We start from the raw sequence: 26,512 nt of genomic DNA on the forward strand, positions 1-26,512 counted from the left end.
AATCCAGTGAGGAGGAAACCAAGGACCGCTTCATTTCACGGGTCCCAGGTGTCTTGCTGAGAGGTTTGTGATCTCTGGAGCTTGCAAGTGGGCCCTGGTCAGCAGTGCCAGAGATAAGGCTAGGGTGTTTGTAACTAGCCAGTGGTGCAAGGGGTATTCCTCCTCCCAGCATTACCCAGTGCTCTGTGTGTCTGCAGTGCAATTTCATCTGTTTAGGGGTAGGCTGTGTCTGACCCTGTAGCCGTGATGCACCTTTTGAGCGCTGAGCTGGAGCCCTGAAGCTACCCTCACAAACCTCTCTGCATAAATTCTCTGCGGGTGGGGGCAGGGAGAGCTGGCAAGAATCCTGCTCTACAGATAAGAAAAACAAGGCCCTGTAAATTTTACTGCTTGTCCCCAAGCAAGGAGATACACACCAGAGCACTCACTCTGGTTGTGAGACACACACAGACAGAGATGGAACACTGCACACTCATGTCCTTGCACAGGCATGTGAGTACAAATAGCTGGTAGCTGGAATTCCTGGTCTATGTATGCTAGTAACTTTGTCCTGTTTTTCTAAGAAACCCAGTTGGTTTCCCTTTCAAAGCATTTGTGTATAAGCATTGTCTCTTTGGCGCTGGGATTTCAGCAGCTCCTCAGAGTGAGATCTGTGCCTGGCTCCTTTTCAGGGTGGGACACAATGGAATGAGCAGTCTGGCTTCAGCTTCTGAATTCCATCCAGGGGATGCATGTTGGTTTTTGGGTAGCTGCAACTGTAGAGTGAAGGAATTTCTGGCTCAGACAGAGCTTCCTTTCCTAGGCTAAGAGGTGGCTCTGGGTAACCTGACAGAGGGCCCTTGGGGCTTCTTCTGAGCCTCTGAAAACATTTCTGGTGAATTTCTCTGTGGGGAACTTTCCAAGAGCTGAATGGAAACATTCCCTGAGAACTGGCAGAAGAGCTATGTGGAAATTTGTTCTACAGCCAGGCACTGAATTATTTCCACCCCTGGATGCTACAAGCGTAGCCAAGATGAAAATGATGTAATGGTAGATTATTTTTCTCCATGGCTCTGGGTAGTCCCTTTTTTGTAAGGGTGAAACCTGCTGCTTCTGGCCTCCTGCATCCGCAGTGTCTAAAGTGTCGAGGATGTTGTGTTCCTCTGTTCCCAGACCTTACCTTCCAAGAGGTGTCTCTGGCTTCGGGTGTACTTTTCAGGCATCTTTCCTGCTGCTGTGCAGTGTTACTGGTATGGCACTCAGATCTGGAGTGCCAGTTTGTGAATGTGGAGAAAATACCCAGGGGGAGAAGGTTGGCAGGAGACAGGCATGTTTTTGTGGGCTGAGTGCATGAAGAGAGAGAACACTTGGGTTCTGTTACTGATTCACTATGTGATGCTGAGAAAATCAGTTCTCTGTTGCATGTCTCACTTTCTCTTTCCATAAAATTGCGATTCTGACTGACATCCCCTGAGGAGTTGAGGCTAAAGTGGATAAAAATTGTGTTTGTACCATGCTGGGAGATCCTGGAATGGAAGGCACTGGGGAAATGTGCCCTCCCTGGCAGATAGCCAGCACTTCCTTTTTAGGAGCATTGCTAATTGTTTTGGCACCAGTGATCTTCTCTTTATTTTTAAATTCCCAACCCCGTCCCAGTGACTTAGAGTTGCTCTTGAGACTAGGGAATGTTAGAGTAAAAGGGTGACAATACAGCCCTGGGAAGCTTGTGGCACTGACTATAAGGCACAAACTGTTTCCTGAGCCATGCACTCCTGATATTTTTAGATCTGCCTGAAGTTTGGTATTTGTGGTGTGACAGAGCCAGGCAGGGGGGCTGTGTCTCTGCTGCTTTTCTGTGTTGCTGGATTGTTGAAGTAGCATTTTCCTTCACTCCCTTTTTCCTTGGCTAGGTTCTGCCCAGAAAATGGTGGTTGCATGGAGTTTCCTGTTTTTTAACCTGCCATGCCTCTTGTCTCATAGAACTGAAGTTCTCCTGCTCACAAGAGCCCTAAACTCATTACAACCTTACAGCTTCCTGAGTTCTTCTCTTCCTAGTGAAAAGAAAGTCAACTGCCACCAACAAGACTTCTCAGCACCCTTACCCCACCAGAACCCAATGGACACATCACTCTTATTTTGAAAAGTGTAAACAGTGGCCTGTGGTCTGCCCTCTGTTTATTTCTCTGGGGCTGCATGGGTGTCCCGCGTGGGGCTGATCTGGCTCAGTTGAGGTGGGTCGGCTGTAAACATTGGGCAAAGGGGAGTACTGTCAAGTAGTTAGAGCCATAGAAAATGGTGTCCTGTTCTTGGCTGTTGCACTGATGTGCTGTGTCCCTTTGGCCAAATCATTTCCTCTTGCACTGCTTCAGTTCACCAGCTGTCCTGCCACTTGAGAAATGGGATATCTGTCATGTAACCAACACCAATGCTTGCCAAGTTCCTTTGACTTCTGAATGAAGTAGCAGGAAGAGGAACTAGTAGAAGGAAAAGGGTGGTGAAATTTACTCTGCTCTCAGTTCTACTTCAAATAGATGGCTCACTAGTGTCTTTTTCCCTTCTTTTTAGGGACACCACAAAGATATGATCCAACATTCAAAGGTCCCATTTATGACCGGTAAGAGCAGCTTCTCTGCCACTGGCAATAGGAGTGGGTTGCTATGCTCCTCCAGCTGAGCTGAGAACTCCTGTTCCCATCAACACTCTGGAGTGGCACTAATATGAGTAGAAGATTGGGGGGTGGATGGAATGCCGATTTGCCAATTGCTGCAGAAACCTTGGAAGCAGGAGGCACAGGTCAGCTAGAAAGGGGGTGCAATTCTCCACGAGGGAGCTGAGATGAAGCATGCGTGCCCCAGTCTTCCTGGTCTTCTGGTGCTAGTGCCTGATTTGTCCTTGTTTTCCCCTTCCTCCCTCAGGAGCTGCACTGACATCATCTGCTGTGTCCTCCTCCTTGTTGCCATTGTTGGCTATGTCATCGTGGGAATCGTAGGTACGTAGCATGTGACCCGTTCTTCCCCCTCTGGCTCTTAGGAAACAGAGTGGCATTTGCCACCCTGGATGTCTCTAGACTTAGATCCTGGCTGGGACAGACCCTAAAAAGACATGGGGATGCAGCACATACTTGGCTGGGGGTAAAAATGACAGTTTGACAAACAATTAAATCCGGAGCATGTCGTGCTACTAGGTAGGAAGGGGTGGGTGGGGCTGTCTGATAGATCAGTAATTGGCAAAGTGCCCAGTGCACAGCCAGGAACAGGTGGTGTCTCTGGGGAAGAGGGATGGCTCTCCTCTCAGTGAGCAATAGTGAGTAGCTAGTGTTCTGGCTGCAGGACTTGCAGGTGGAGTTGCCAGTGCTCCTTGAGGCTTCATCCTTGTAAGCAGAAGCATACAAGGATGCCCTGAAGCAGGCCTGGTTGCCCTGAAGCAGTCCGCTTGTCCCAACAGCCCAGCAAAACCAGTTCCTCTGCTCACCCTCTGTCCTGGCATTTGTGGCCTCCCTCCCTAGAGGTTTCTGATACTCCTGCCTCTTGCAGCTTCACAGTTCCAGCCAGCTTCCCTCTTTCCTCTAGAGCACTTGGCCCCTTGCTCAGGGACCCACTCCTAGTGTCAGCTCCATTCCGCTGTGCTTTCTCTCTGCAGGCACAAGCTGCCCCAATTGCTCCTCCTCTTCCTGTCTCTGAGAGGCCTTCCCTTCCCTTAAATGGGCTTAGCCGGCCCTGGCCCTACCTGCTCTGGCACAAGGAGCCAGATCTGATCTGCTCACAGGGCCCAGACCTCCTGGAACAATCCCTGTAGCAGGTGAAGACTCATGGAGGCATGCTGTCATTTCATGCACTACCTATGTTTCTCTGTGCTCCTGTTCCTTCCAGACATGCTGCCTCCCCCATGAAACTGGTACATATATATTCAGCCATGCCAGCACAGGTGATCTCTGAGTGGGGCTCCCCCATTCATTTGGGGAGGGGCATGTTTGAGATCACTTGTTAACAGGGGGAGGTGGATAAAGCAGGTGAGGTGGGAGAAGGGAATGAAAATCACTTGGTTAATCATAGCTTTTTCCTCCTCTCCTTCAGCATGGACACATGGTGACCCCCGGAAAGTGATCTACCCCACAAACAGTGAGGGGCAGTTCTGTGGCCAGCTGGGAACGCCCAATGAGTATGTATGTGAGATCTTTGAAAGACTGCAAGGAAGGCCTTTAAACAGGAACACTGAGTGATTTCCTGTCATTGCTCCACAACATCTGTAGAAACAAGATAACCTCCAAATACGATATGCTCGATGTCCTGGCTCCCAACAGCTCCATTCAACTGTATCTCCCCATTCCCCTCCCTTTCTTTGGCTGCTAGGAAGAGGGAGGTTTGTGCCTTTCCCTCTTGCTCCACCGCTCTCCACCTCCTGAGACTGCAAAGTGAGAACAGAGCTGATCAAACCAGCAGAGATTACTAGAGCTGCAGCAGGGTAGAGGCTGTGGACTCAAACTGAGCACACAGCCTTCCAGTGTCTAGTCACACCCGGTCACCACGATCTTCTAAGTGGGAGTGCCAGTTCTAATATGCCAGGAAGCACATTGGTGCAATTCTCTCCTGGGGAGAGATGTGCCTTGCTCCCTGGTAAGTGACCTAGAGGTTCAAGAGCAGGACTGGAATTAGGTTCTCCTGCCTGAGAGAGAGCGCATTTGATTTGAGGTTTCTGCTTCAGCTCTGAAGTGTGGAAAGGGCAGTCAGTGTCCCCAGTGCGCATGGCTGTCTAGGCTGGGGGAGGCTAGAGACTGTGACTTCTCCACTGCAGTTGGACAGGCAAGGCAGTGGAGGGTCTCGCTTGGCCTGGAATAGGTCAAGTAGTGCGAGATGTGCCCCTGTTTCAACAGGAGAGTCCAGGAACTGAAATGTCATCTTGTTTTTAGGAACAAGCCTTTCCTGTTCTACTTCAACATCATGAAGTGCGCCAGCCCCTTGGTGCTGCTACAATTCCAGTGTCCGACCAAACAGGTAACACAGCTCTCTACAGCCTCTCGTGCTTCCAACCACTCACTGCTTCTTTTAGGGCCCCAGCTGCTGCTTTATTTTCATTTGGAAGGTTTTTGGTGAATTTTGCAGAATCCTATGTGCTTTCCTTACCAAACGTCTTTGCGGATAACACGGAAACCAGTGTCCAGGAGCCGGGGTGTTGCTCTCCTTTCAGCCATGAGCGAATCCTCTAACTGGGTGGACACCGGGTAATGTGCCCAGTACAGAACATGTGTCCCCTGGTGTTTGTCTCAGTGTTTGGGGAGAGAAGCTACTTAGTGCAAGATGCCCTCCCTTGGTTATACAACAGTATTACATTGGCAACTGAGAGCCTAAGTAGGAGCAATAATGAGTGGCTTCTGCTGGTGATTTCAGTTTTGTGGCACAATGGGCAAGAGCTGAACTGCAGACTCAGACTGAATGGACAGGACCCTGGCTAGCATACTGCTGCCCTCTCCCGAGAGGGAGCAGTGGCATGGTTTTTCTGTCACCTCTGCTCTTCCCTGATTAATAATGATAGTTAGCTCTTATGCCCTCCCCACCACACCACGCATACACATTCAGTTCTTTCAGTCTTACCTACTATTGGTGTCTGAACTCTCTTTCAGATCTGTGTGAAGAAATGCCCAGACCGGTATCTCACGTACCTGAATGCCAAAACACAGTCCCACAGAGACCTTTTGTATTACACAGAGTTCTGTGTCCCAGGGTTTAACAGCCTGCAGAAGGTGAGCTGATAGGTGGGAAAGAAAAGGGATGTATTTTGGATTTGAACTTTTCAAACTGGATCTCAATACCATGCCATTTCAGTTTGTTCTTTCTCTGATGTTAGCCTGATGCTTGCATGTTTCTTTAGCAGAGCAACAAATAGCCTAGAAATTCTCTGCCTGAGAATTTCATTTAGATTTGTCTCTCTCTTCCAGAGCGTCCCTGATGTGCTGAAGGATGGAGACTGTCCGGCCATGATCACTCCCAGCAAACCTTGTATGTCTGACTGGGAATGGAGGGAAGAGTCCTGGGAACTGAATATAGCCAGTGTATGAAGCTCAGACAGGGTGCAACAGCTCCAAGATAGCTTTTGCACACAGGCGTGTTACTGCCAGCTGGTCTCCATGTGTCTGTGTCCCGCCGCCTAGGATTTGCTCCAGTTCATTCCTTTGCAGGTTGCTTGGAAGAGACCTGCAGATATAAGCATACAGCTTTCTTCTGCCTGTGGCACAGCCAGCCAGTTAGGATAGAGCATGGGAGGCAACAGTGACTGAGCAAAACCTCTATCCCCTAAAATTGCTGGATAAGAACAGACCAGCAAGTGGATTTTGGAGTGTGGCTTGGTGATGGGAGCTAGGGAACGAGCCAGATTCTGAATCTGCTCTGCTGCTAACTTGATGTGTGACCTAATCTGTGCCTTAGTTTCCATTTATGTGTAAAACAGGGTTAGTGATACCCTATGAAGGGCTAACAGGAAGTATTGGATTTTCTGATGAGGCAAGTGCTAATTAGATTCTCCAAAGCTCATCTGTGACTTTTTTGTGCTTCATTCCTCAGTGGCTCGCAGGTGTCTACCAGCAGTCAATACCAAGAAAGGGGTCATCATGGTGGGGGATGAGACAACCTTTGAAGATGGACGGGGTCAGCGAAGGAACGTGACAGAGCTGGTGGAGGGGGCCAAGTGAGTTCTGAGCCTCATCTCTGAGGTGAGGTGTCTTGAATGCCTCTGGGCTTGTCTTCCCCAGGAAAATTAGTCTTGTTAGAACATGACCGGAAGGCCTCATGGTAAATAACCTGACATGAAATACTGCTTAGCACTGGGAGTTGGTAGGGAATGTCATTTTTCACACCATGTCAGCTGGTCAAGGTTAACACTAAGGTCCAGGGTCCCTCCTTGTAGCTGTAGGAGCAGCTCCAAGACATTGTTGTATATATCGGGAGGGAGCAGTGTACCCAAGCCCAGAAATGGAGGGGGAAAACTCGGTGTTTACCTCTTTCTTAGGGAGCTCTTTCAGGACTGATTAGAGTTCTGGTGAGATGATAACTTCACCACCTCATGTTCTACTTGTTTTGTGGTACCACCAAAGAGCGCTAGTCTTGGCTTGGGAACCCACTGTGCTAGGCTCTGTGCAAACACAGAACAAACAGATGGTTCCTGAGTTTAAAAACCTCACAGTCCAAGTATGAGACAGATAAATAATGCGGGGGAGTGGTCACTGCACACCACCTGTCTAGTCCCTAACAAAAATTTCTGAAGGCATCCTAGTGGACATTTATAAAGGGGCGTGAAGGAGGACAATGAGGTACTTTGAGGATGTTTGGTGAGAACAATTCTCATCCTGGCACCTACAGGGCTTTGGTCAATCGATAAGGAGTATAGGGTAGATCAAAAATTGAGATGCCACTCTTCCTCCCACAACTCCTGGCTGTTTTTAATCCTAGGAAAGCAAACGTGGTTCTGGAAGCAAGACAACTGGCCATGAAGATCTTTGAAGATTACACAGTTTCCTGGTACTGGATAATAATGTAAGCAGAGAACTGGGTGGCTGAGCTAATGCATACAGAGATCATTATGTCCGACCCTTTCCAGACAGAGTTGTTGGGCATGAAGCCAGGGGGCAGCTAGTGATCCATGGGCGGAGAGTCTGGCAGAACACATGCTGTCTGAGACAACTGCTGCATTTGAATGAACGTGTACCAAACCCTGCTGCTTATGGAAGCTGTAGGAGTTGTCTATTCCTTGTGTAATGAGATGGGGGGGGGGGGGGCAGATTTTTCACTCTGCTGATGGTAGAAAGGTGGTAGTGGAATTTAGAGACTGGCTGGCTTGGGATGTGAATGGAATCTACAGTTTGGGTTTTTGATTAGTTTGTTGACGTCCTTCCCCACCACTGATTCTAATCCACCACCAATGTAGCAGGGGCTGAGTCATTCACCTCTGACTATGGGCATCCTGCATGCAATGACTTTGGTGGGTCTTGGTCCAGTTCTTAGCAGGACACGTGTTGCCAGGACTGCCTGCCCCCCGGCTGGTAGCCTCCATCTAGACACCAGGGATTTGAACAGGCACTGGGGACTGACCTCTCCTCTTTCGCACTCCAGAAATGAGGCACGTGGAGTAGCCAGTTTAGGGGAAAGTTTGCTCTATGGCTGTTCGTGTTGCACCTGCTCTGAGGACAGAGGGCATCCATCAGTGAGGGGGCCAACTTAGCATCTGTGGCTGCTGTTGAAGTTCACAGAAAAAAACAAGATACTAAATCAATTAATGGAGTAAAGCTGCAGGGCACAGACAATGGGAAGCTCTGACGTGGACTGTGGTTCTGTGCTCATGGACTTAACTGCTCTCTCCATTTCCCAGAGGTCTAGTGATTGCCATGGTGATCAGCTTGATCTTCATAGTCCTGCTTCGCTTCCTTGCTGGGATCATGATCTGGGCAATTATTGTGCTGGTGATCTTGGTACTTGGATATGGTGAGTGGCAGTCGAGCCCAGCTTCTCTAATCTCTCCTCAGCCCTTGCATTCACCCTGCAGAACTGGTTGGATGACCTGGCTCAGAGAGGTAGCTGTAATAGTCTGTATTAAGTTTAAGTTATACGCACTCAGTGTTCTAGCCTCTTCTGCTGCATTGTGATAGTGCAGCATGGTTGTAGGGCTCTTCTTCCTTAAGATGCAGTTATTTCCACTGACTTTTGCTGGTAGATGGATACTATGCAACTAGGAATGAGTGTTCCTCTCTGAGACAAAGGGGCAGGGAATTTTGCGAGGAAAAGCTGAGGAACAGCCAGCCTTAGTCAGAAGTTTGCTTTTACTGTTTATTTAAGACAACTCTAGTAGTAGGCAAGCTTGGATGTATGTTTTGGCTAGACCAAGGTGGAAGCACACATGAACATCTGCTCAGAGCTGACTAAATTGGCTGGCTGACATTTTTTGGTTTGTCCGCTCTTGCTTAGCACCAGTTTGCCTGGGGCTGGGGCCAGAGGCCCTCTCCAGGGACAAGTTGTCTCTTGGTCTCATGCTCCCTTAAATGGTTAGAGAGCAGTTGCTTGTGTAGATATGCATTAGCTGAAGTCTCCTCGTTCTTGCATCCCAAAGAGCTGTCAGAGCCTCCCCACAATCTCCTTTTGAGGATAGTTCCTGCGTAATAACAGATACTCATAGCATGAGGTTAATCAGAGGCTACTAACAGCTTCACTCTAAGGCAGTCAAATCTCTGCTTTTCCCCTGCAGGAATCGTCCATTGTTACATGGAATATGCCCAACTAAAAGGAGAAGCAGGCTCTGATGTCTCCCTAAAGGACCTAGGATTACAGACCGATCTACGTGTCTACCTCCACTTGAGGCAAACATGGTTGGCCTTCAGTGAGTCTCTCGTCTGATCTACTGGGCCTGGTGCAATGCGAGCATGGGTCTGTGTAACAAAAAGCATTTATGTTCGTTTATTCTTGTGCTCCTTTGCCTGGCTGGTGCTCTGAAGGAAGAGGCTAGAATGTATGCCATCCTGAGGGTTTTAGATCCTGCTGTGCTCCATGTGCAAGAATAGGATATGGTTGGTGGTGGCTCTGCGGATGCAGAGCAAGAACTCTTTTATCGCAATATGTGATGCCCAAGTCATGGGATTGAGTTCATGGCTGCCTGTAACAGGCAGAAATCCCAGTCTTGGAAGGATGTGAATTTCTGTGCTGTACTGACAGCTCCTGGAGAAAAGAATCCTCAATCTCCATAAGCCCACCAGCATGGGCAATGGCAAGACATGTGCCTTATCCCCGACTCTTGTGGGGATGTCAGGGGAAGAGAGTCCATTGCCAGTTGCCCTTCAGTCCTTTGCCTTTCTGCTGAGGCTGCTGAGAAGTTTGTGCCCCTCTTGTGACCTCAGTGCTTGGGAACTGGAGAGAATGGGGAACACCTTCAGAAACTAACATCTGCAAATGACGATGTGCACAACTGCCTGGTCAATTCTTTAGGGGAAAATGTGCAGCTGGTCCCCTCAGCAGGCCTGTTGGAGCAGCAGAGAGGCAAAGGGGGTGGTTGCCCAAGGTCATGGTGATTCAAAAAGGCTTGGGGCTCCTGTTCACCACCCCTGATACTGCGGCAGTGGTGGTGGCTGGAGCCTCTGGTCCTTTACATTGGCCATGGAACGCTGCTCCCCAAGGTTCTGAGAACAGGTGGCGAGGGGTAGGGCACTGCAGCAGTGCCATGGTCCAGACAGTGCTGGGGACAGGATCTCCCACCCCTTCTGCTGAAGGCCCTGCCCCGTCCAGGAACATGGATCCAGCTGTCCTATACCATGTCCAGAGGCCTGCAGAAGCTGTTGGTCCTCCTGCCCCTCAGAGATGCTATGTATTCTCAAGTCTCTAAAAAGTTTAAACTCAGTGGCAATGTTACCTGCAACCCAGGACTCTGTGGAAGAGATGTTCTCTTCAAGGGATGCTACTTTCCTATCTAGGGGCCAGCACTGCAGAATCCTACTGCAAAGAAAATGCTGACATCCAGAGCTCTGATCATGGTGCTACTTCAGGTATCCTCTCTCTCTTTCAGTGATTATCCTGTGCCTCATAGAAGTGATCGTTATCCTGTTGCTCATCTTCCTCCGCAAGAGGATCCTCATTTCAATTGCGCTCATCAAGGAAGCTAGCAGGTGACCACAACAGCAGGGAGCACTCTCCCTGCTTGAAGGGGTGGTGAGGACCAACTCTGGCTGGGTCTAATACACAAGCCAAGTTCCCTCCTCTAGCCCATGTTGGAGATGGCTGTGCAGTGACAATTCCAAACCTGTGGTGAGCTGGTTTGGGGCCTATGCAGAGCTAGCTGCTGTCTGTGGATGGTTTCTACTCCACCTGTTTGGATTTCCCTTGTAATGGAAAGGGTTTTGTTGTGGGAGATTTTTTACTGACTCTCTTCTCTGGCAGGGCTATTGGTCATATCATGATGTCGCTGCTGTTTCCTTTGTGCACCTTCTTCCTGCTGTGTCTTTGCACTGCATACTGGACCAGCACTGCTGTGTATCCTTCCATCTTCCCCTCTCCTTCAAACCCCCACATCCCCTGGAGTGGTGGGGGCAGAAATTACACATTCCCCTTGAAGGCTAGAAATGTTACGGGGTTATTTATTTATCTGTTTCCACATTTATGTTCACTCAAGTCTCTTGATCACATTTAAGAAAAGAAAAAAAAAAAAAAGGGGGGGGGCAATAAACAGGATGGTAAAAGCAGAGAATTGGGTGCAGCCTCCACGGAATTGAATTCCCTTAACTACTACTTCCCAGTTTCTTGTCTACCTCTAATGAGGGTGTCTACAAGGTGCTTAATGAGTCTAAATGTGATTATGCTGGGCAGACATGCACACCAGGGGTGAGTACTCCGACCAGTCATAACTGAACATGTTGGACTTAATAAGATTAGTCTCTTGAGCAGCCATAGTGTGCAAAAAAACAATTTCATGGCTACTGTATCCTCCTTCCTTGTGAGCTCCATATGGCTCCTACTTGAGTCTCTTGGGCTAGCAAAGCTCTGTCCTCCCCCAAACCCACTCTTAATATCTGTTGATTGCTTTCCTAATCCTCCCTTAACCATTGTGTATACTTAACCCTTTCCTCAAGGGTGGAAAACGTATATTCCTGTTTTCCAGAGGAGAGATTCAGGTGCAGATTTGCATGAGGCTGCGAAGGAGTCCTGAGCCCAAATTAGAATTTGGGAGTTCCTATTTTGCTGTCCCAAGCTTAGCTTGTGCCTTTGCCCTTCATTTTTGTGATTACTGAGGAACCAGAGATCTTCACAGTACGTCCAGGGACTCGGAAAGTAGCGTGTGTAGACAAGTTTTTACTCATGTGAAATGCAATTGCTTCTGGGGTTGAACCTGATGTATGAGAAGTGAGGAATAATTTCCTAGACTCCAACTCCAGAAATGGTTTTTGGGTTTGTGAGAACTGCTGTCTGTCTAGGTTCTTGTATGGTCCTCTTCTCTGCATATGAGCATCTCTCATCCCCTATAGACATTCAATACATCCAACATCACCAAGGAGTGCCCAGATGCCCGCTGCGTTTTTGCTTTCTATGGAGGTGAGACGGCCTACCACAAATTCCTCATCGTCTTCCAAATCTACAATGCCTTTATGTTCTTCTGGCTGGCCAACTTTGTGATTGCGCTGGGTCAGGTTACACTAGCCGGAGCCTTTGCTTCCTACTATTGGGCCTTCAAGAAACCTGACGACATCCCAGCTTTCCCTCTCTTCTCCTCTTTTGGCCGAGCACTCAGGTGAGCTCTGGAGCCTTTCCAGAGAAGGGACTGGGTTTTCTTATTGGTTACAGTAGAAATAACTTAAAAGCAAAAATGCCAAGAAGCTGCATCTAACAAGGATCTCCTCCTCTTCCCTGTGGCAGATATCATACCGGCTCTTTGGCCTTTGGGTCGCTGATTCTTGCAATCATCCAGATCATAAGGGTTATTCTGGAGTATCTGGATCACCGGCTGAAAGGTACCAAGTTGAGTACAGTTTGGGAAAGTGCAAGTGGGGAGGGCAAACAAGATGAGCAAGTATCAGAGGGATAGCTGTGCAGAACTGTCCCATACAGAGGACAAAGTGGGGCAGCTGACCCAGGCCCTGAACTTTTGGGAGCTCTGTAGCTCTTCCATGGACTGGGGAAGGGGGTAGATTACCTAGGGCTGTGCCAGGGGACTACGTGGGGTTGGGGGGTGTGCGCAGTGATGGCTGCAGCAGCAGGGGGGTTGCCTTCCCTCCCTGCACCCACCACATGGGCAGCAGGAGCAGCAGTTTGCTCTGCTCTACCATGCTCTCAGCCCACAGTACCTAGCTTCTATGCAGGGGGCCAGGAGAGTGGCAGAGTGGAGCAAGGTACTCTTGCAACTCCCACTGCCTTTGGGGAGAGGAGGGCAGGGAAGGTGATACTCTGCTGCTGCTGCCATGCTCACACCCCAGCCTGAGATAATGCCTAGGTATATTGCTGGAGGAGGGGGCAATGGGGTGGGGCGGGGCAGAGCAGGGGGTCGGCAGAGTTTGCCCCGGGCTCATGCCTAAGGCCCTGGTAGGGGATAGGCCCCAGCTCACCTTGGCACAGCCCTGTTGCTTTTTTAGTCTGTATCCACAAAAACAATGAGGAATCTTGTGGCACCTTGAAGACTAACAGATTTATGAGGGCAAAACCCACTTGTCAGTTGATAAGTAGGTATGAATACCAAGAGAAGGTAAATGACTTTTGTAGTGAGCCAGCCACACAAATCAGATATCAAGAATGGTAACATACAAAAACCAGTAGGAGAAAACTTCAGTCTCCCTGAACGCTCAGATAAGAGATTTAAAAGTGGTCATCCTTCAACAACAGAACTTCAAAATAAACTTCAGAGAGAAACTGCTGAGCTGCAAATTTGACACTTCATCTGTGGATGAATAGGAACTGGTAATGACTGACTCACTGCAAAAGCAATTTTTGCCTCCCTTGGTATCACACCACCTCAGCTGTTGGGACTGGGCAATGTTCACCCTGACTGAATTGGCCTTGTTGGCAATGGTCCTCCACTTGAGAAGGTAACGCCCTTCTCGTGGGTTAGGGTATTTATGCCCACCTCTGTAATTTCCACTCTGTGTATCTGACAGTAGCCGTGTCTACACTAGCCAACAACTTCAAAATGGCCATGCAAATGGCCATTTCGAAGTTTACTAATGAAGCGCTGACAGACATATTCAGCGACCCCATTAGCATGCGGGCGGCCGCAGCACTTTGAAATTGACGTGGCTCGTCCAGACGGGGCTCCTTTTCGAAAGGACCTGGCTACTTCGAAGTCTGCTCATTCCTATGAGCAGATAGGAATAAGGGGATTTCAAAGTAGCTGGGGCCTTTTTGAAAAGGAGCCCCATCTGGACGAGCCACGCAGCAGCGAGCCACGTCAATTTCAAAGTGCTGCGGCTGCCCGCATGCTAATGAGGCACTGAATATGTATTTCAGTGCTTCATTAGTAAACTTTTTGGCTAGTGTAGACGTAGCCAGTGTGTGTCTTTGCCCAGGAAAGCGTATGCCCAACTACATCTGTTATGCAATACCTTAAAGACTGACTCCTCATTGTTTTTAAGGTGAGCAAAGATTCTGCATGTCACATCACCGCCCACAATAATTTAATCTGAGTAAGCAGAAGGTATTCCTGCCTGGCTCCAAATTTGCCCCTTTTCTTTACCTTTGCATCTTTAATTTAAACATAGGTACTACTCTGTGCTGCCTTTTGCACTCAGCTGTTGCTAAAGGCTTTTGTCTATCAGACCCCCTCTCTAGGTCTTTCTGTCTCTGCGTGGAGAGGGACCTTACACACCTACTCCTGTTGGGTAGGAGCTAACCCTCCTGGTCAGATTGGCAGAGTCTGTAGACTAGCTCTGGATCTCTGTGCAGAGTTGCACCTGACAGTGTTATAATTCTGTTCTGTCCAAATGATTCAATGATCATAAAGTCTGAGCAGTGAATGAAAGTGTATGAAGAACACTTGAGACTTTTCTCCTGTTGTTCTCCAGAGCATCTTATCTGCCCAGTGGATAAGGCTCTCGCTCCAGACGAGAGTACTGCAATCTCAGTGCTGCTGCTGGTTATAATAGCTGGGGCTAACTGGAATACCCAAACTGAATCTGACCTGGGAGGCTGAGGATGCAGGGAGTGACTGCTGCTTGCTCCTTCTTGGAGGACACTTTTTTGACTGCGGATTGCTAAAAAAAGAAAATTTGAAAGTAGCTGTGCCAGAGGAGGTAGATGCCAGTTATGTCTGTCAAAGCAATGGTTCTGTGACAGTGGGTTGAGCTGCAAGGAGACGGGGCAGGAGAACAGATATGGGTAGGAACTGTGCACAGAATGGGGCTTGGAGAGGGGTGTTGCAGGAAGCAAGGTGTCTGGTACTCAGCCCTAAAGAACTGCTGTTTCAAAGAACAATTTTTTTTCTTCTGCTCCTCATTCTTTCCACTGTCTCTCTTGTGCTTTCAGTTGCTGAGAATAAGTTCGCCAAGTTCCTGCTGACCTGTCTTAAGTGCTGCTTCTGGTGTCTGGAAAAATTTATCAAGTTCCTGAACAGGAATGCATATATTATGGTGAGGGCCTCTGTCATCAATGCCCCCAAACATCCAGGGAACGGGAAAGGCCACAGTAGATAAAGAGATTCTCAAAGGTGTTTGCTTCTGAAAACTCATTCCTACCACAGCAATGGTTGGCTTCCCCTTCCTCCATGACCATCTCAATTACATCTTAGGAGCGACTGGCTGTCTTACATGCTACTCTGAGCAACCCAATATCTAGCAGTGTCAAGCAGCTGCCATTATTTCTATCCTTTGGACTAGTGAAAGATAGAAAAGCTTAAAACAGAGCAGTTGCTTGGTATAGTTTGCCCTGGCAGAGTGGTGAAAGCGGGGGAGGTTTCCTATACCCTAACATGGCTCTGAATAAGCAGACTGTACACTGTAGGTTTGCGAACAAATCTTTAGGCTTCAGGGCAAAATCTTCTGAAAAAGACCATGACTCCTACTGAGTAGCCACTTTCTCTCCTCTCTGTTTTCCTTTGTAATCTATCCCAGATTGCCATCTATGGCACCAACTTTTGCACTTCAGCCAGGAATGCCTTCTTCCTGCTCATGAGGAATGTTATCAGGTAGGAACCTGAAACTGGGGGAATCCTTCCTCCTCCGAGACTACCCAAAGGGGAAATGGCTTATCTTCCGCAGGGGTACTACTTAGCAGGCTTGGCCAGGGTTGCCAAATGAAAGCTCAGCATGGGTACTCCCAAATCTATGAAAGTGGATTTCAAATCCTGCCACAAATATAGGTCAGGGATCTGTGGAAGAAGGTGAATTGAGAACTTATGAGGCAGCAGCTAGAGGAAAGAGATCAGGGAGGTAGCCTCTTGGAAGTAACCTCTCTGGGCATATGTAAAGGTGGAATTTTGTACCTGCAGCCATTTCAGAGGCCTGTGTGAACAACTGATTCTCTCACTGTAGATATCTAAGGTCAGTTTATCTGCCAGGTATTGGGTGGGGAATGCAAACTGGCTCTAGGGTTGCACAAATCATCATGGTTTTTAGCTCCTTAGTGACTCTTATCCTGGGGAGTCCTTATTACAGAGCCACTGAGGGAGTTTGAATGCACTTTTCCCTTCTCCTCTCCCCTCCTCCTGGAGGGCAGGGAAAGACATGAACATCTGTTTTCAGGGTGGCTGTTCTGGATAAAGTCACAGACTTTCTGCTCTTCCTCGGTAAACTCCTCATCGTGGGAAGTGTTGGTAAGTTTGGGATCTCTGTCCTCTTCCAAGCCTTACTTCAGTTACAGCCCTTCCCCATGAACCTTGTCTGTTGTTGAGACCGATGCAATGACATCTTAACTTAACTCCTTCAAAGTCTCCCCAGCCATTCTGGGAACCAACTTCCCTTCTGTAACCTGTCTTCTAGGCCTCTGAATTCACCTTCCTCCTCCCCCTTCAGCCCCCCTCCCCTCAATAATGCTGCCCTTTCTTCCTTGTCACTAGTGCATCTCATTAACATCTGGATAATTGTTTTCTCCTCTCCAGGAATCCTTGCCTTTTTCTTCTTCACCCAGCGGATAAAACTGGTCCAGGATACTGCACCGCCTCTCAATTATTATTGGGTCCCTATTCTGGTGGGTATCTTGCTTTACAATGAATTTGGGGATGTTAGCATTTCTGCAGAACCTATGCAGCTTGGGGAGAGAGAGAGTGCGAGAGCTTCCCCGACTCACTGCCCTACAGGGGTCCCCATTTGTAAAGGGAGGAAAGCTCACACTGCTTTTCATTCAAATTTTGGCTTCTCTGCAGAGTCAGCTGATTTAACCATTGCGCTTCCAGGCTGCTGCACTGAGCCATGCCTGGCCAGCTTCCCTTCCCCAGTGCTGCTTGATCCTCCATGTACCTTAATTTGGTTGGGTGGAGCGGGGTCTCCTCTATGGAAAAGAAAGGGGAAACTGAGTGGCGTTTGGTGGGCCTTTTCTCCCTTTAAAGGGACAGATCTTCTGCAACATCTTGCTCTCAACACTTCTGTCAGGTTATAGATTCCAAGGTCCAAAGGGTCACTGTGATCTGATCTCCCAACACAGGGCAGGGGAGATGTCCCCAAAACAATTAGGTTCAGATGCAGCATTGAGGTGACAATCTGCTTTCTCTTACAGACTGTGATTGTGGGCTCCTACCTCATTGCACATGGATTCTTCAGTGTCTATGCTATGTGTGTGGACACCCTCTTCCTCTGCTTCTGTAAGTAACTGGGATACAGGGGTTTTGGTGCTTTGAGTATTTTGATGTGGTTATACCTCTGTCCTGCCTGTGGAATTGTTCTCCTGAGTTTGGCTCACATGGCTTTTTTCCTTCACCACTTGTCCCATCACACAGTTTGCTTCTGCTCTGCTGAACTACTCCTCCAACATGGCTTCTGCTTACCTCCAGAGGCCCACACACCACAAAGGGACTCTCCAGTCTTCATCTTCCCCCCCTCCCTATGGTTGAGGAGTCACATTTTTTTTCTCCTTTCGTCTGGGGCTTCCCCATACTACTTGTTGTCATTAAAGGCTATTATGGGGACGCGCTCATCTCCAGCCGCCTTCTGCATCATAACCTCATTAATCTCGGACGCTTCCTCTTGTGCCCCAGCTGCAGTGTGAAGAGCGCCCAGGGTTTGTACCATTTGCACAAGCCTTTGAAAAACACCAGAGGAGTTAGCAGCACAAGTCTCCTCCTCAGAGCTCCACACAAACGCACGTGCACCAACTCTGCATTGGCAATTTAACACCCTGAATAAAGTTAGATGGGTGGAAGGGCCCCTGAAAGCTAACTCATATCACTGTTATAAACGTGAAGTTCTCTTCCACCTCTCCCTGTTCACCTCCCCATCACTATTCTGACAAGCAGCTCCTATACACTCTGCATGGTAGCAATAAATATGTGTAGCCCAAAAGAAGACCCTACATAATCCGAGTCTCTGAAGTTCTTGGTGCTTGGAATCTAACTGAACTAATGTCTAACTTTTTTTTTTTCCTTTATTTTCCCCCCTCTCCTTCTGTTGTTCTTCTCTCTCTTATTTTTGGTGTTCTGCCCCCACCCTTGCTCCTCATTCCTCCTTTCCGTGGCTGTTTCCTTCATCTTCCTGGGGTTGTGAAAAGGTGAAGATCTGGAGAGGAATGATGGATCTCCTGAGCGACCTTACTACATGTCCCCAGAGCTGAGTGAAATCCTGCTGAAGGGGAGCCTAGAATCATCCAAAAACGCTGATAGCCAAGGATAGGGCTCAACTTTATGAGCAGGGAGGGCTGGCAGATGTGGGTGTCTTGTAGGCTGATTGAGCACAAGTCTCCTGTCTGTAATTGTGTGGAATTCTTCCGAGGCCCCACTTTGGTGCTGCATAATTTTCAGCTGGCTGTCCTTGGAATTCCTGAGACTAGAGAGGGTGCTGACAGTGGAAGGAAAGTGCAAGTGGGCGAATGTGGTATCAAATCGATGTTCCTTCCCCCAATTGATAGTCTGGTACAAAAATGGGTGGTGCCATAATTGGGATGCTTATGCATTTGACATAATCCTCTCTTAGAATGAAGCCAGAGGCCCATCTGCCCATTAATGCATGATAGGTGATGCTTTACTAACCTAACCAATGAGATCCTGTGTCCACAGAAGCCAAAGTTGGGTTTATAGATATACACTATCCAGAGTATCTAATTTATTTTAAAAACTTACCTTGCATCTTCCTCTACTCTTAATTGCCTAAACTGAAAGTGGCATGGGAGCTACTTTGGAAGTCTCCCTTAAAAGTTAATTGCCTTGTCTTGTTCTTTTCTGTGATCTATTTGCAAAGCAAAACAGCTCCCCCACAGGTAGACAGTAGTTTGTAGAAAGATCAAGAGGTTTACAGCTGGTCCATATGTCATTCTGTTCTGGATGCAGCTATATTTTCCTTTTTTTTTTTTTTTTTTTTTTTTTTTTAACTGATCAGCCCCTAGCTAGCTGAAAAGAGAAACTATCCACTTTCTGTTACTACTCTTTTTTTTTTAATCAAAATGCAGCTGGAAGATCTGAAGTTTTCTTTAGTAGGTGGAATATGCTTCACATGTTTTGCCCATGAGAGTCCTGGAAACCTCTTTGTACCAGTGTCTCTGTTTAAAGCAAGAAACTTGTAGCTACAGTTTTTCTCAGACACTTTACAGAGGTTGTATGTGGGAGATGAGCAAGCTGCCAGGATCTATTGATAGAGATATTGGACGTTGAAAGGTCTAACTGGTCTTTTCATTTGCACATACTGCTTGACTTGTCTAGAATCCTTTCAGCCTGTCTCCTGCTTCACAGTTGACTGCTCGCTTAACTAATAACTAAACAGAAGGTTGCAGATTTTTGTGGTAACTAGCTTACATAACTCTGTTCATTCCTGAGCTGATGTCTGTCGCACAATTCATGAGAGAGGTAGATGGAGGAAGCAAAGCAGTGTTCCAGGGTTACAGGCTCCAGGTGTTACACATAAGATTCTAGAACCTTCGCAGCTCACAGCCTACTGCAATTATGGCAGTTAGGTAGAAGATAACAACTAGCTGTAGGTGTGAGAAGCTGAGCTACATGGAATAGGAAGGGATTCCCTAAGAAGTTACTGTGATTTCCCTTTAGCCACTTAGACCACTCATCAAGTCCAGATGCCACAAGAATCTTGATCATGTACCCAGTGTTAATGACTGGAAGAATCAGAGAAAAAGACATGTTTAACTAGCAGCTATTGCATTTGGGAGGTGTTGCAGCATAATTGTGGACAGAAATAGGACAAATGAATCTAGAGAGGTTTGACAGACAGCCAGTTTTTAACATTTTCAGCATCTAAAATACATGCTTACAGACACCTGACGAATCTTCACCATATTTTCTCCTTAATAGATCAAGAACAAGAAGGATGTTGTGTGTAGTTTTGTCTTATTTTGATTGATTTTATTTAGAAAGACTCCCTTCTTAGGGGGCTGTAGTCTGTGACCACTGCCAACTCTTGCATTACAAATTCCCATCCAAATAAGATTCCCATCTTCTGAGTCTTATTCTCCTAGGATAAAGTTGCTGAGTTTCAATGCCTGTGCCTCATCACGATGCTATTAACTTCAGCATATTTCAAAACTGTTTCACTAAGCTATGAAACCAATAGTCTCGACTTTTGGTTACTATTCTCCGATCAGATAGTGTCTGAAAAATATACTCTGTGCCAGGGACATGCCTATTTATTATGTATATATTGGATGTTGCAGGCTAAGGTGAAGAACTGTGCCAAACAAATAACCAGCAACTTGCTTTACTATCAAGTTATAAGCAGTTACACTACAATGAAGAACAACGTGTGCACTGTTTTACCACATTGTCCCCATAGATTTCCAAACAGAGGTTCTGTTGAGCAATCTGTTTTGTTCATATAGGTCTGAGGAGCCCCTGTCTTAACTGGTTTGTACCCTAACAATTACCCCTACTCCCAACCCTCTGTTTCTTCCAAACAGATGTTGATAACAGCCTTACTTCAGGAGTCCAATACTCTATTTTTAAAATGGGGGTGGCACAAATGTAATTGACATCCAGCTCAGCCTGACACATGATAAGGTTGTACATGTAAATGTAAGACCACTGGCTATTTAAATGGCGCTGAAAACAAATGTGTCCTTAAGAGGCTTGGCAGGCCTAGTAGCTGGTTCTAGTTTGAGGTGTTTACAACCCTGCAATACTAAAGCTCTGTTTTAAACCCCCCTCCCCTGGAGGGGAGGAATGTTTTCATTGCAGTGGAAGACCTGGAACGTAATGATGGCTCAGCTGAAAAGCCTTACTTCATGTCATCTAACCTGCAAAAACTTCTGAAGAAGGCAAACAAAGGTCACACAGATGAATAGCAGCCTCCTTTCCTCACAGCCTTCTGCACTTCTGCTTGTCCCTTGCCAGTTTCCATTTCGTGAGCAAATCTGCAATAACAGCATACAGCATTAAGTGCTATTAGGCTAATGGGCAAACCTGGTTAGTATCTTCTGAACTGCGGTATCCTTCACTCAAATTAAGATGGATGACTTTGGCCTTTAGCCTCCGCACTGACCAGAGCAGTGAAATTTTGTTTCTGGAAAGCATTTTGTTTGGATTTGTCATTCCTCTAAGAAAGAGACAGGATTAGCGTCAGTAGATAATTAGGCATTGCAAAGTAAAAACTGAGGCCGCTGCACTAATGGACAGGTGTCCACTACTGCAGAACCCAGCAGTACTGGGACCCTGTTCCTTTCAGGGTCAACTTATAGCTGAGGCCCCCTGATGTAAGGCTGGCTAACCCTGCCTTTGTCCTCCTCCATCTATTCCAGAGACACAATTCAGTCTACAGCTCTGTGAAGCCAGCACCAATCACAGATTTGCAGACACCAAATTAATTTTAAAATAAAACTACTAAATTTGTCACTCCAGTAGAACTATGTGACCTCCTCCATTAATTTGCTGGAACATCACTAACATACTTGACTGCACTCAGATACTACCATGTTGGATATATTGTATATCTTAATATAAGGAATGCACCTACTAAAGACTTGTCTCCATGGATAACTGTAGGGCCAGAAGAGAAACCTGCTGTGTTAATCAAGCGAGAGAACTTCAACAGCAGAGGAAATGCAAAATATCAGTTAAGCACTTGGGACTGTGGGTGTCAGGATAGTCATTAGTATTAACTGATGAAAGTTTGATCTGTTTGTGTTGTCTCTTCGGTGAGATTGAAAGTTCCTGCATGTGGTGCTTCTGCTGGTTGACTTGTTTGGTTTATTGGAAAAATGTAGCATTGTATGTAAAAACTCATTTGAATGAATGGGAAAGGATGCTCATGTGCATGCTTTTTTTTAAAAAAAAAAAAAAAAAAAAAAAAAAAAAAACTGGCTAGAGTAAAAGCATTGTTAACTGTGGTGAAACAAACCAAAGGATCAGACAAACTTGCCTCAGTTTTGAAAGCCACTGCATTCTCTGACATGTTCCATCTCATAGACATGCCTGTGGGGAACCAGTGGCATTTTCCACCTAGAGAAACCCTGGCAATGTGTTTTTAAGTGGTCGCCTCTCCAGCAACGTCCAGTGTTGGCAATTCTGGTAGCGTACCACAGATGCAATTCTACTTCCAACAGCAACAGTAGAAACTGCAAAGTAGACAGGACTCAGGTTTTTATCGGTGAGCAGAGATGACCAGGATGGGGGTGGGGGGGAAAGGACAGGTCTCAGGCTGCACTAGAGCAGCCACCATTGTTACCGTTAGTTGTGACTTACAACTTTGAGGTTCACTAGTGTAGATGAGACCTTCTTGAGGCTAGGAAAGGTGATCAACATCATGATTTCATTTTTTTTTTTTTTTTTAATATGCTTAAACTGAAATGGGATTATTTGGATGGTTTACACTTCCAAATGATGCAGGGGCACAGAGATGTGAAAAGGCATTGTGAGGTTATTTGGATTCCTTCCTTTTTATATGGGGAAAAAAAAAAATCTTTATTTCAAATAGTTTATTGTAACTCTTAATTTGTGCTAAAATTTATTTTACTACTTTATATCTATTTCTAGTAACCTTTTGATCCTGTAGTATTTTTGCAAGATGTGAGATTTGTTTTATATTTGAAATATTAAAGGGGTTTTGGATTTTGTACATTTGTTTTTATTAGTTGTACCCACTAGCTCCAATCTTGTTGATCAAAATTGCTTCTTCTGTTTAAACTGCGATCTTCGGTATTGCTACAGTACTTTAACAGTAAAGCCACATCAGCCAGAAGTATAGCATAGATGATTTCACTACAATAGTAAAAATTTTTGGTGGATTTTTAAAATCTATAAACTTTTCAGTTAGGTTTTCTCTTCAATTGATCGGCTTTACGCAGTTGAAGGGCTGGTAGTTAGTAATGAAAACCAGTTACTTTGAACATTTTCCTTGGTCATTTTTATTTGCTTATTTAAAAAGCAAAGTTGTTGAATTTGCGGAGGCAGCTCCAAACCACTCTGATATGGAAAAGGCTCCCATGAATGATGCTTTAGCCATGTTGCTATTTACTTAATACTTAGAACTCAAAACATTTCTCAAATGCGGAAGTCTGGAAACCTGTGGCAGGAATGTACTGTGACCTTGCCCAAAGCTTTCACTGGGAGCTGGTATCAGAACTTTGGATTGAAACTGAGGAGTTTTTTATTCCTGGAACTGGTCCTTTTGGAGCACTGGTTCTCAAAAGCAGTGCTTAGAATAGGAAGCTTATTTGCTGCTGACAATAGCAGGGCTACCCCATTGCCTTGAGTTGGGGTGGAAAAAGCTGAATTATGCTTCAATTCTGTTTATAAGAAAGTATGACAGACTTGGCAGATAGAGACCAAAAAACCAAACTAAAGCTCACTAACACACTACTTCACATACTATTCTCCCTCTGGGGAGAGGATGAGAGAACAAGTCACATGACAGATGTCAGTGATGTCACATCTCTCATTACTGGAAGGTGGTCAGATGCTGGAGTTTTGAGGGAAGTCTACAGACCTACATATAAACAGAAAAAGAACCTGAGCACACCAAGCTGGAGTCGCTCCCGTCCATAATTCACTGGCTGAACTTCATCTATTTGAAACAACTACAGCCTGTTACGTAATCTGTGTACTGCGGAGCCAGGTGTCTAAACCTGGCACCATCTACCTATTTCCTACAGCAGTGTTTTCCCAAACTTAAAACATTTGCATACCTCTTTTGGGACTTTGGTCTTACTGGCATACCATTTCTCCCAGTGCCATCTCAGTGCTTATCTCCTGATTTTAGTAATTTTTTTTTTTTCTGACACGTATCACTTGAAATCCTGTAGCTTGCCACACTTTGGGAAACATTGTCCTACAGGTTGGTGTTGCTGGACAGCTAGTAATCCCTCCAGTTGGCCGGCGGGGGGGGTTACGTAGACAGTGGCTTTTTGTTTGTTTGTAAAAACAAAAGTGGAGCTGATGCTCAACCAGCTCCACACCCTCCCCGTGCCCCCAGCCACTCCCATGGCTGGGTCTGCAGAGGAGCCAGTACTCAGTACCAGCAAATACTGGCACAAAAAAATCACTCTCTATTAAAGGATTTCTCACAACCACCCTTATATAAACTACTTGTGACTCCTTTAGAATCCCCTTCCCATCTTTAAATGTAACACTGTGTGAATGTCATAGGCCCTGCTGTTATGTATACTTAGTGCCACTTTTTTTTAAATCCATAAAGGTTGAGTGACCAACTACACTTCTAGGATACAAGACAATTGTGCCTTAAACTGTTTGGTTTTTTTTTTTTCCCCCCCTACTTCATCCCCAGCAGATTGGTGTGTAGCTCTCTACAGAAGCTAAGCCGCTCCGCACTGGACAGGGAAAGATAGGCAATAGTGAGGGAGGCACTAGACACCAACAGGTGCTGAGCCCATGGTTGATGACGATGACAAAACCCTAGGTTTGGAATGCATGATTAACAGCTGAAACCGGATTATGATCAAGTGATGCTTCCAGAGATGGGACAGTAAGAACCAAATAGGAGTGTTCAAAAGGATCAGAGATGGTCACCTAGGTAAGGGGACAAGAATGGTTTTAGAAATTAAACTGAATTGGATGTACAGATGTAGTGGTATTAATAGAAAAATGTTTTCTGCAAAATTTCTCTGTTGCTTTTTATTGTCTCTTCCACATTCTTTTGTTTAGTGCCAGGGATGACAGCAGGTTCTGTGGGTGGTCTATTTCTGCTGCTTGTTTCTCTTGCTCAACTGCTAATTATCTTTCTAACAGTCATTAGGTTGCTGTAGAAATAAAGTGCTAAAATAGCACATGCCCAGAAAGACCAGCAGCAAAGATTTCAGGGCCTTTCTGTCATTTAGATTTTTTTTCCTAAGATGGCTCATTTTAAGTTATTACAACAGTAAACCCTCGAAGTGCAATTTTCGATTTAGGGTGAACTCACATTAATGTGAGTTAAGTGCAGATTGAAACACCCCAGCCCCTGGTTCCTCTAGCTGGGAGAGCTCAGTACGCACATAGCTGCTTACAGTGCAGTTTCTCCCAGCAAGGAGAAACCATGACACAAGCAGCTGTGTGCCCCCCACCTGGGAAAAGCCAGGGACCGGGTGGCTCCTGCCCTCAGTTTATGTGAAATTCGGTTTACAAGGAGAGAACCCAGGACGCAACCTACACGTAAATCGAGGGATTACTGTACCAGAAAGCAGCACTCTGCTTTCATTGTCTTGATTTGTAAGTAACCTCTTCCTCTTTTTTTTTTTTTACGGTGACAACTACACCCACACTATAATGAACATACTTGTTTATTCATTCTCATGTAGCTGATAAACATTAGAGTGGTCCTGTCTTTCACACCAAAGGGATATTTTGATGGAGTTGTTCAGAATCTTAATGTTCCCAAATCACTCAAACTGGAAAGACAGTCCTAGTAATGTTCATTTACACATGCATGCTGGGTAGTAGGATGCTTATGCCCCTAAATGAACTCCACTGATTGATTGTAATGCTGTAACTTGGTGATTCTTAATATCTCCCTCTGAGAGCCTGTTTGTTATTCAGTTGACTCTGTGAGTAGAAGCTTTTTTCCCCTACCTACCTGAGTTGCAATTTAAAGTCATAATTGCTCATCTTATCTCAAAGAGGTGAACCCACCTTTCAACTGCCCTCTTGTGTCCCTACAAACCACTTGTATACAACTTTCCCTGGATTCTTTAAGGCTGATCCTGCAGTGGCATGTTACCTCTACACAGACTTCAGGATTGGCCCCTCTGTGTTGAAATAACTATTGTCTCGGCCATTGATTTTTTTTTTCCCCCCCAAAGATCTTTATTCTATGCAGTGGGGGCAGGTGTCTTTTATGCAAAATAAAATAAAACCCAACAACCATGAGCTGGGATGTATGCAACTATTTCCACTGTATATGAGATACTCTATTATATCAATGTCAGCATTCCAACCACAAATAAAGTGCCTACTTGGACTGGACCTTGTTTGTTTTTTGTCCAATCATTACAGTTTGTATAGATAATGATATAAGATGGCTAAGGATTATGATAAACTCTCTACTGAAATCTCTTCACTACTTTCATTTTAAGTCTTTCTGATAAGACAAGTGAATAAGTCAGCATTGCTGTCAGAAGAGTAACATTCTGAAGACCTGACTGAATTCTGCCAAATGTCCAGATTGTCACTGGGGGGAAAGGAAGAACTGAGATCACTGCCTGAACCGCAGGAAATACAGTAGAGAATCAGACTCTGGCCTTATGTAAATAGATAATTTTAGGGAGTTACACCACCACTGGTCTAATGCTGCTGCTAGAAACACAAGGTGCACATGTGCAGATGAGCTGCTTTGTTTCTTTACCAATGAGTTGTCCAACTTGCTGAGGTAAAAATACTGTTTAGCCATTTATTTATTACACCTATCTAGCTGGCATGGCTAAAATGCAGTGAAGATGCAGTAGCATGGCTGTACAAACCCACCTGAGCATCTGATTACAAACTTCTGTTTCTAGCCTGCACTGAGGCCATGATG

The 26,512-nt window shown here is 46.1% G+C and overlaps 1 protein-coding gene across 4 annotated transcripts in view; it reads left to right on the forward strand.

Moving 5' to 3' along the window:
- The window catches only part of SLC44A2 (solute carrier family 44 member 2 (CTL2 blood group)), a 38,441-nt gene extending 12,479 nt beyond the window's left edge, over window positions 1–25,962 (forward strand). For 2 of the 4 annotated variants that reach the window (XM_074979464.1, XM_074979465.1), the window contains exons 2-22: window positions 2,545–2,593; window positions 2,895–2,968; window positions 4,053–4,137; window positions 4,886–4,970; window positions 5,597–5,716; window positions 5,912–5,972; window positions 6,534–6,657; window positions 7,419–7,502; window positions 8,335–8,447; window positions 9,205–9,336; window positions 10,513–10,612; window positions 10,884–10,976; window positions 11,240–11,324; window positions 11,966–12,228; window positions 12,354–12,448; window positions 14,949–15,052; window positions 15,533–15,606; window positions 16,163–16,233; window positions 16,519–16,607; window positions 17,133–17,217; window positions 18,120–25,962. In XM_074979464.1, the coding sequence (XP_074835565.1) occupies window positions 2,545–2,593; window positions 2,895–2,968; window positions 4,053–4,137; window positions 4,886–4,970; window positions 5,597–5,716; window positions 5,912–5,972; window positions 6,534–6,657; window positions 7,419–7,502; window positions 8,335–8,447; window positions 9,205–9,336; window positions 10,513–10,612; window positions 10,884–10,976; window positions 11,240–11,324; window positions 11,966–12,228; window positions 12,354–12,448; window positions 14,949–15,052; window positions 15,533–15,606; window positions 16,163–16,233; window positions 16,519–16,607; window positions 17,133–17,217; window positions 18,120–18,241 (2,108 nt within the window). In that variant the 3' untranslated portion in view covers window positions 18,242–25,962. The remainder of the gene's footprint in view (window positions 1–2,544; window positions 2,594–2,894; window positions 2,969–4,052; window positions 4,138–4,885; window positions 4,971–5,596; window positions 5,717–5,911; window positions 5,973–6,533; window positions 6,658–7,418; window positions 7,503–8,334; window positions 8,448–9,204; window positions 9,337–10,512; window positions 10,613–10,883; window positions 10,977–11,239; window positions 11,325–11,965; window positions 12,229–12,353; window positions 12,449–14,948; window positions 15,053–15,532; window positions 15,607–16,162; window positions 16,234–16,518; window positions 16,608–17,132; window positions 17,218–18,119) is intronic. The other 2 variants (XM_074979466.1, XM_074979467.1) reach the window with 1 other exon arrangement.
- Window positions 25,963–26,512: the final 550 nt, after the last annotated feature.

The sequence above is a fragment of the Carettochelys insculpta genome, chromosome 29 (genome assembly GCF_033958435.1).
Source record: "Carettochelys insculpta isolate YL-2023 chromosome 29, ASM3395843v1, whole genome shotgun sequence".
In the NCBI taxonomy this organism is placed as follows: domain Eukaryota; kingdom Metazoa; phylum Chordata; order Testudines; family Carettochelyidae; genus Carettochelys; species Carettochelys insculpta.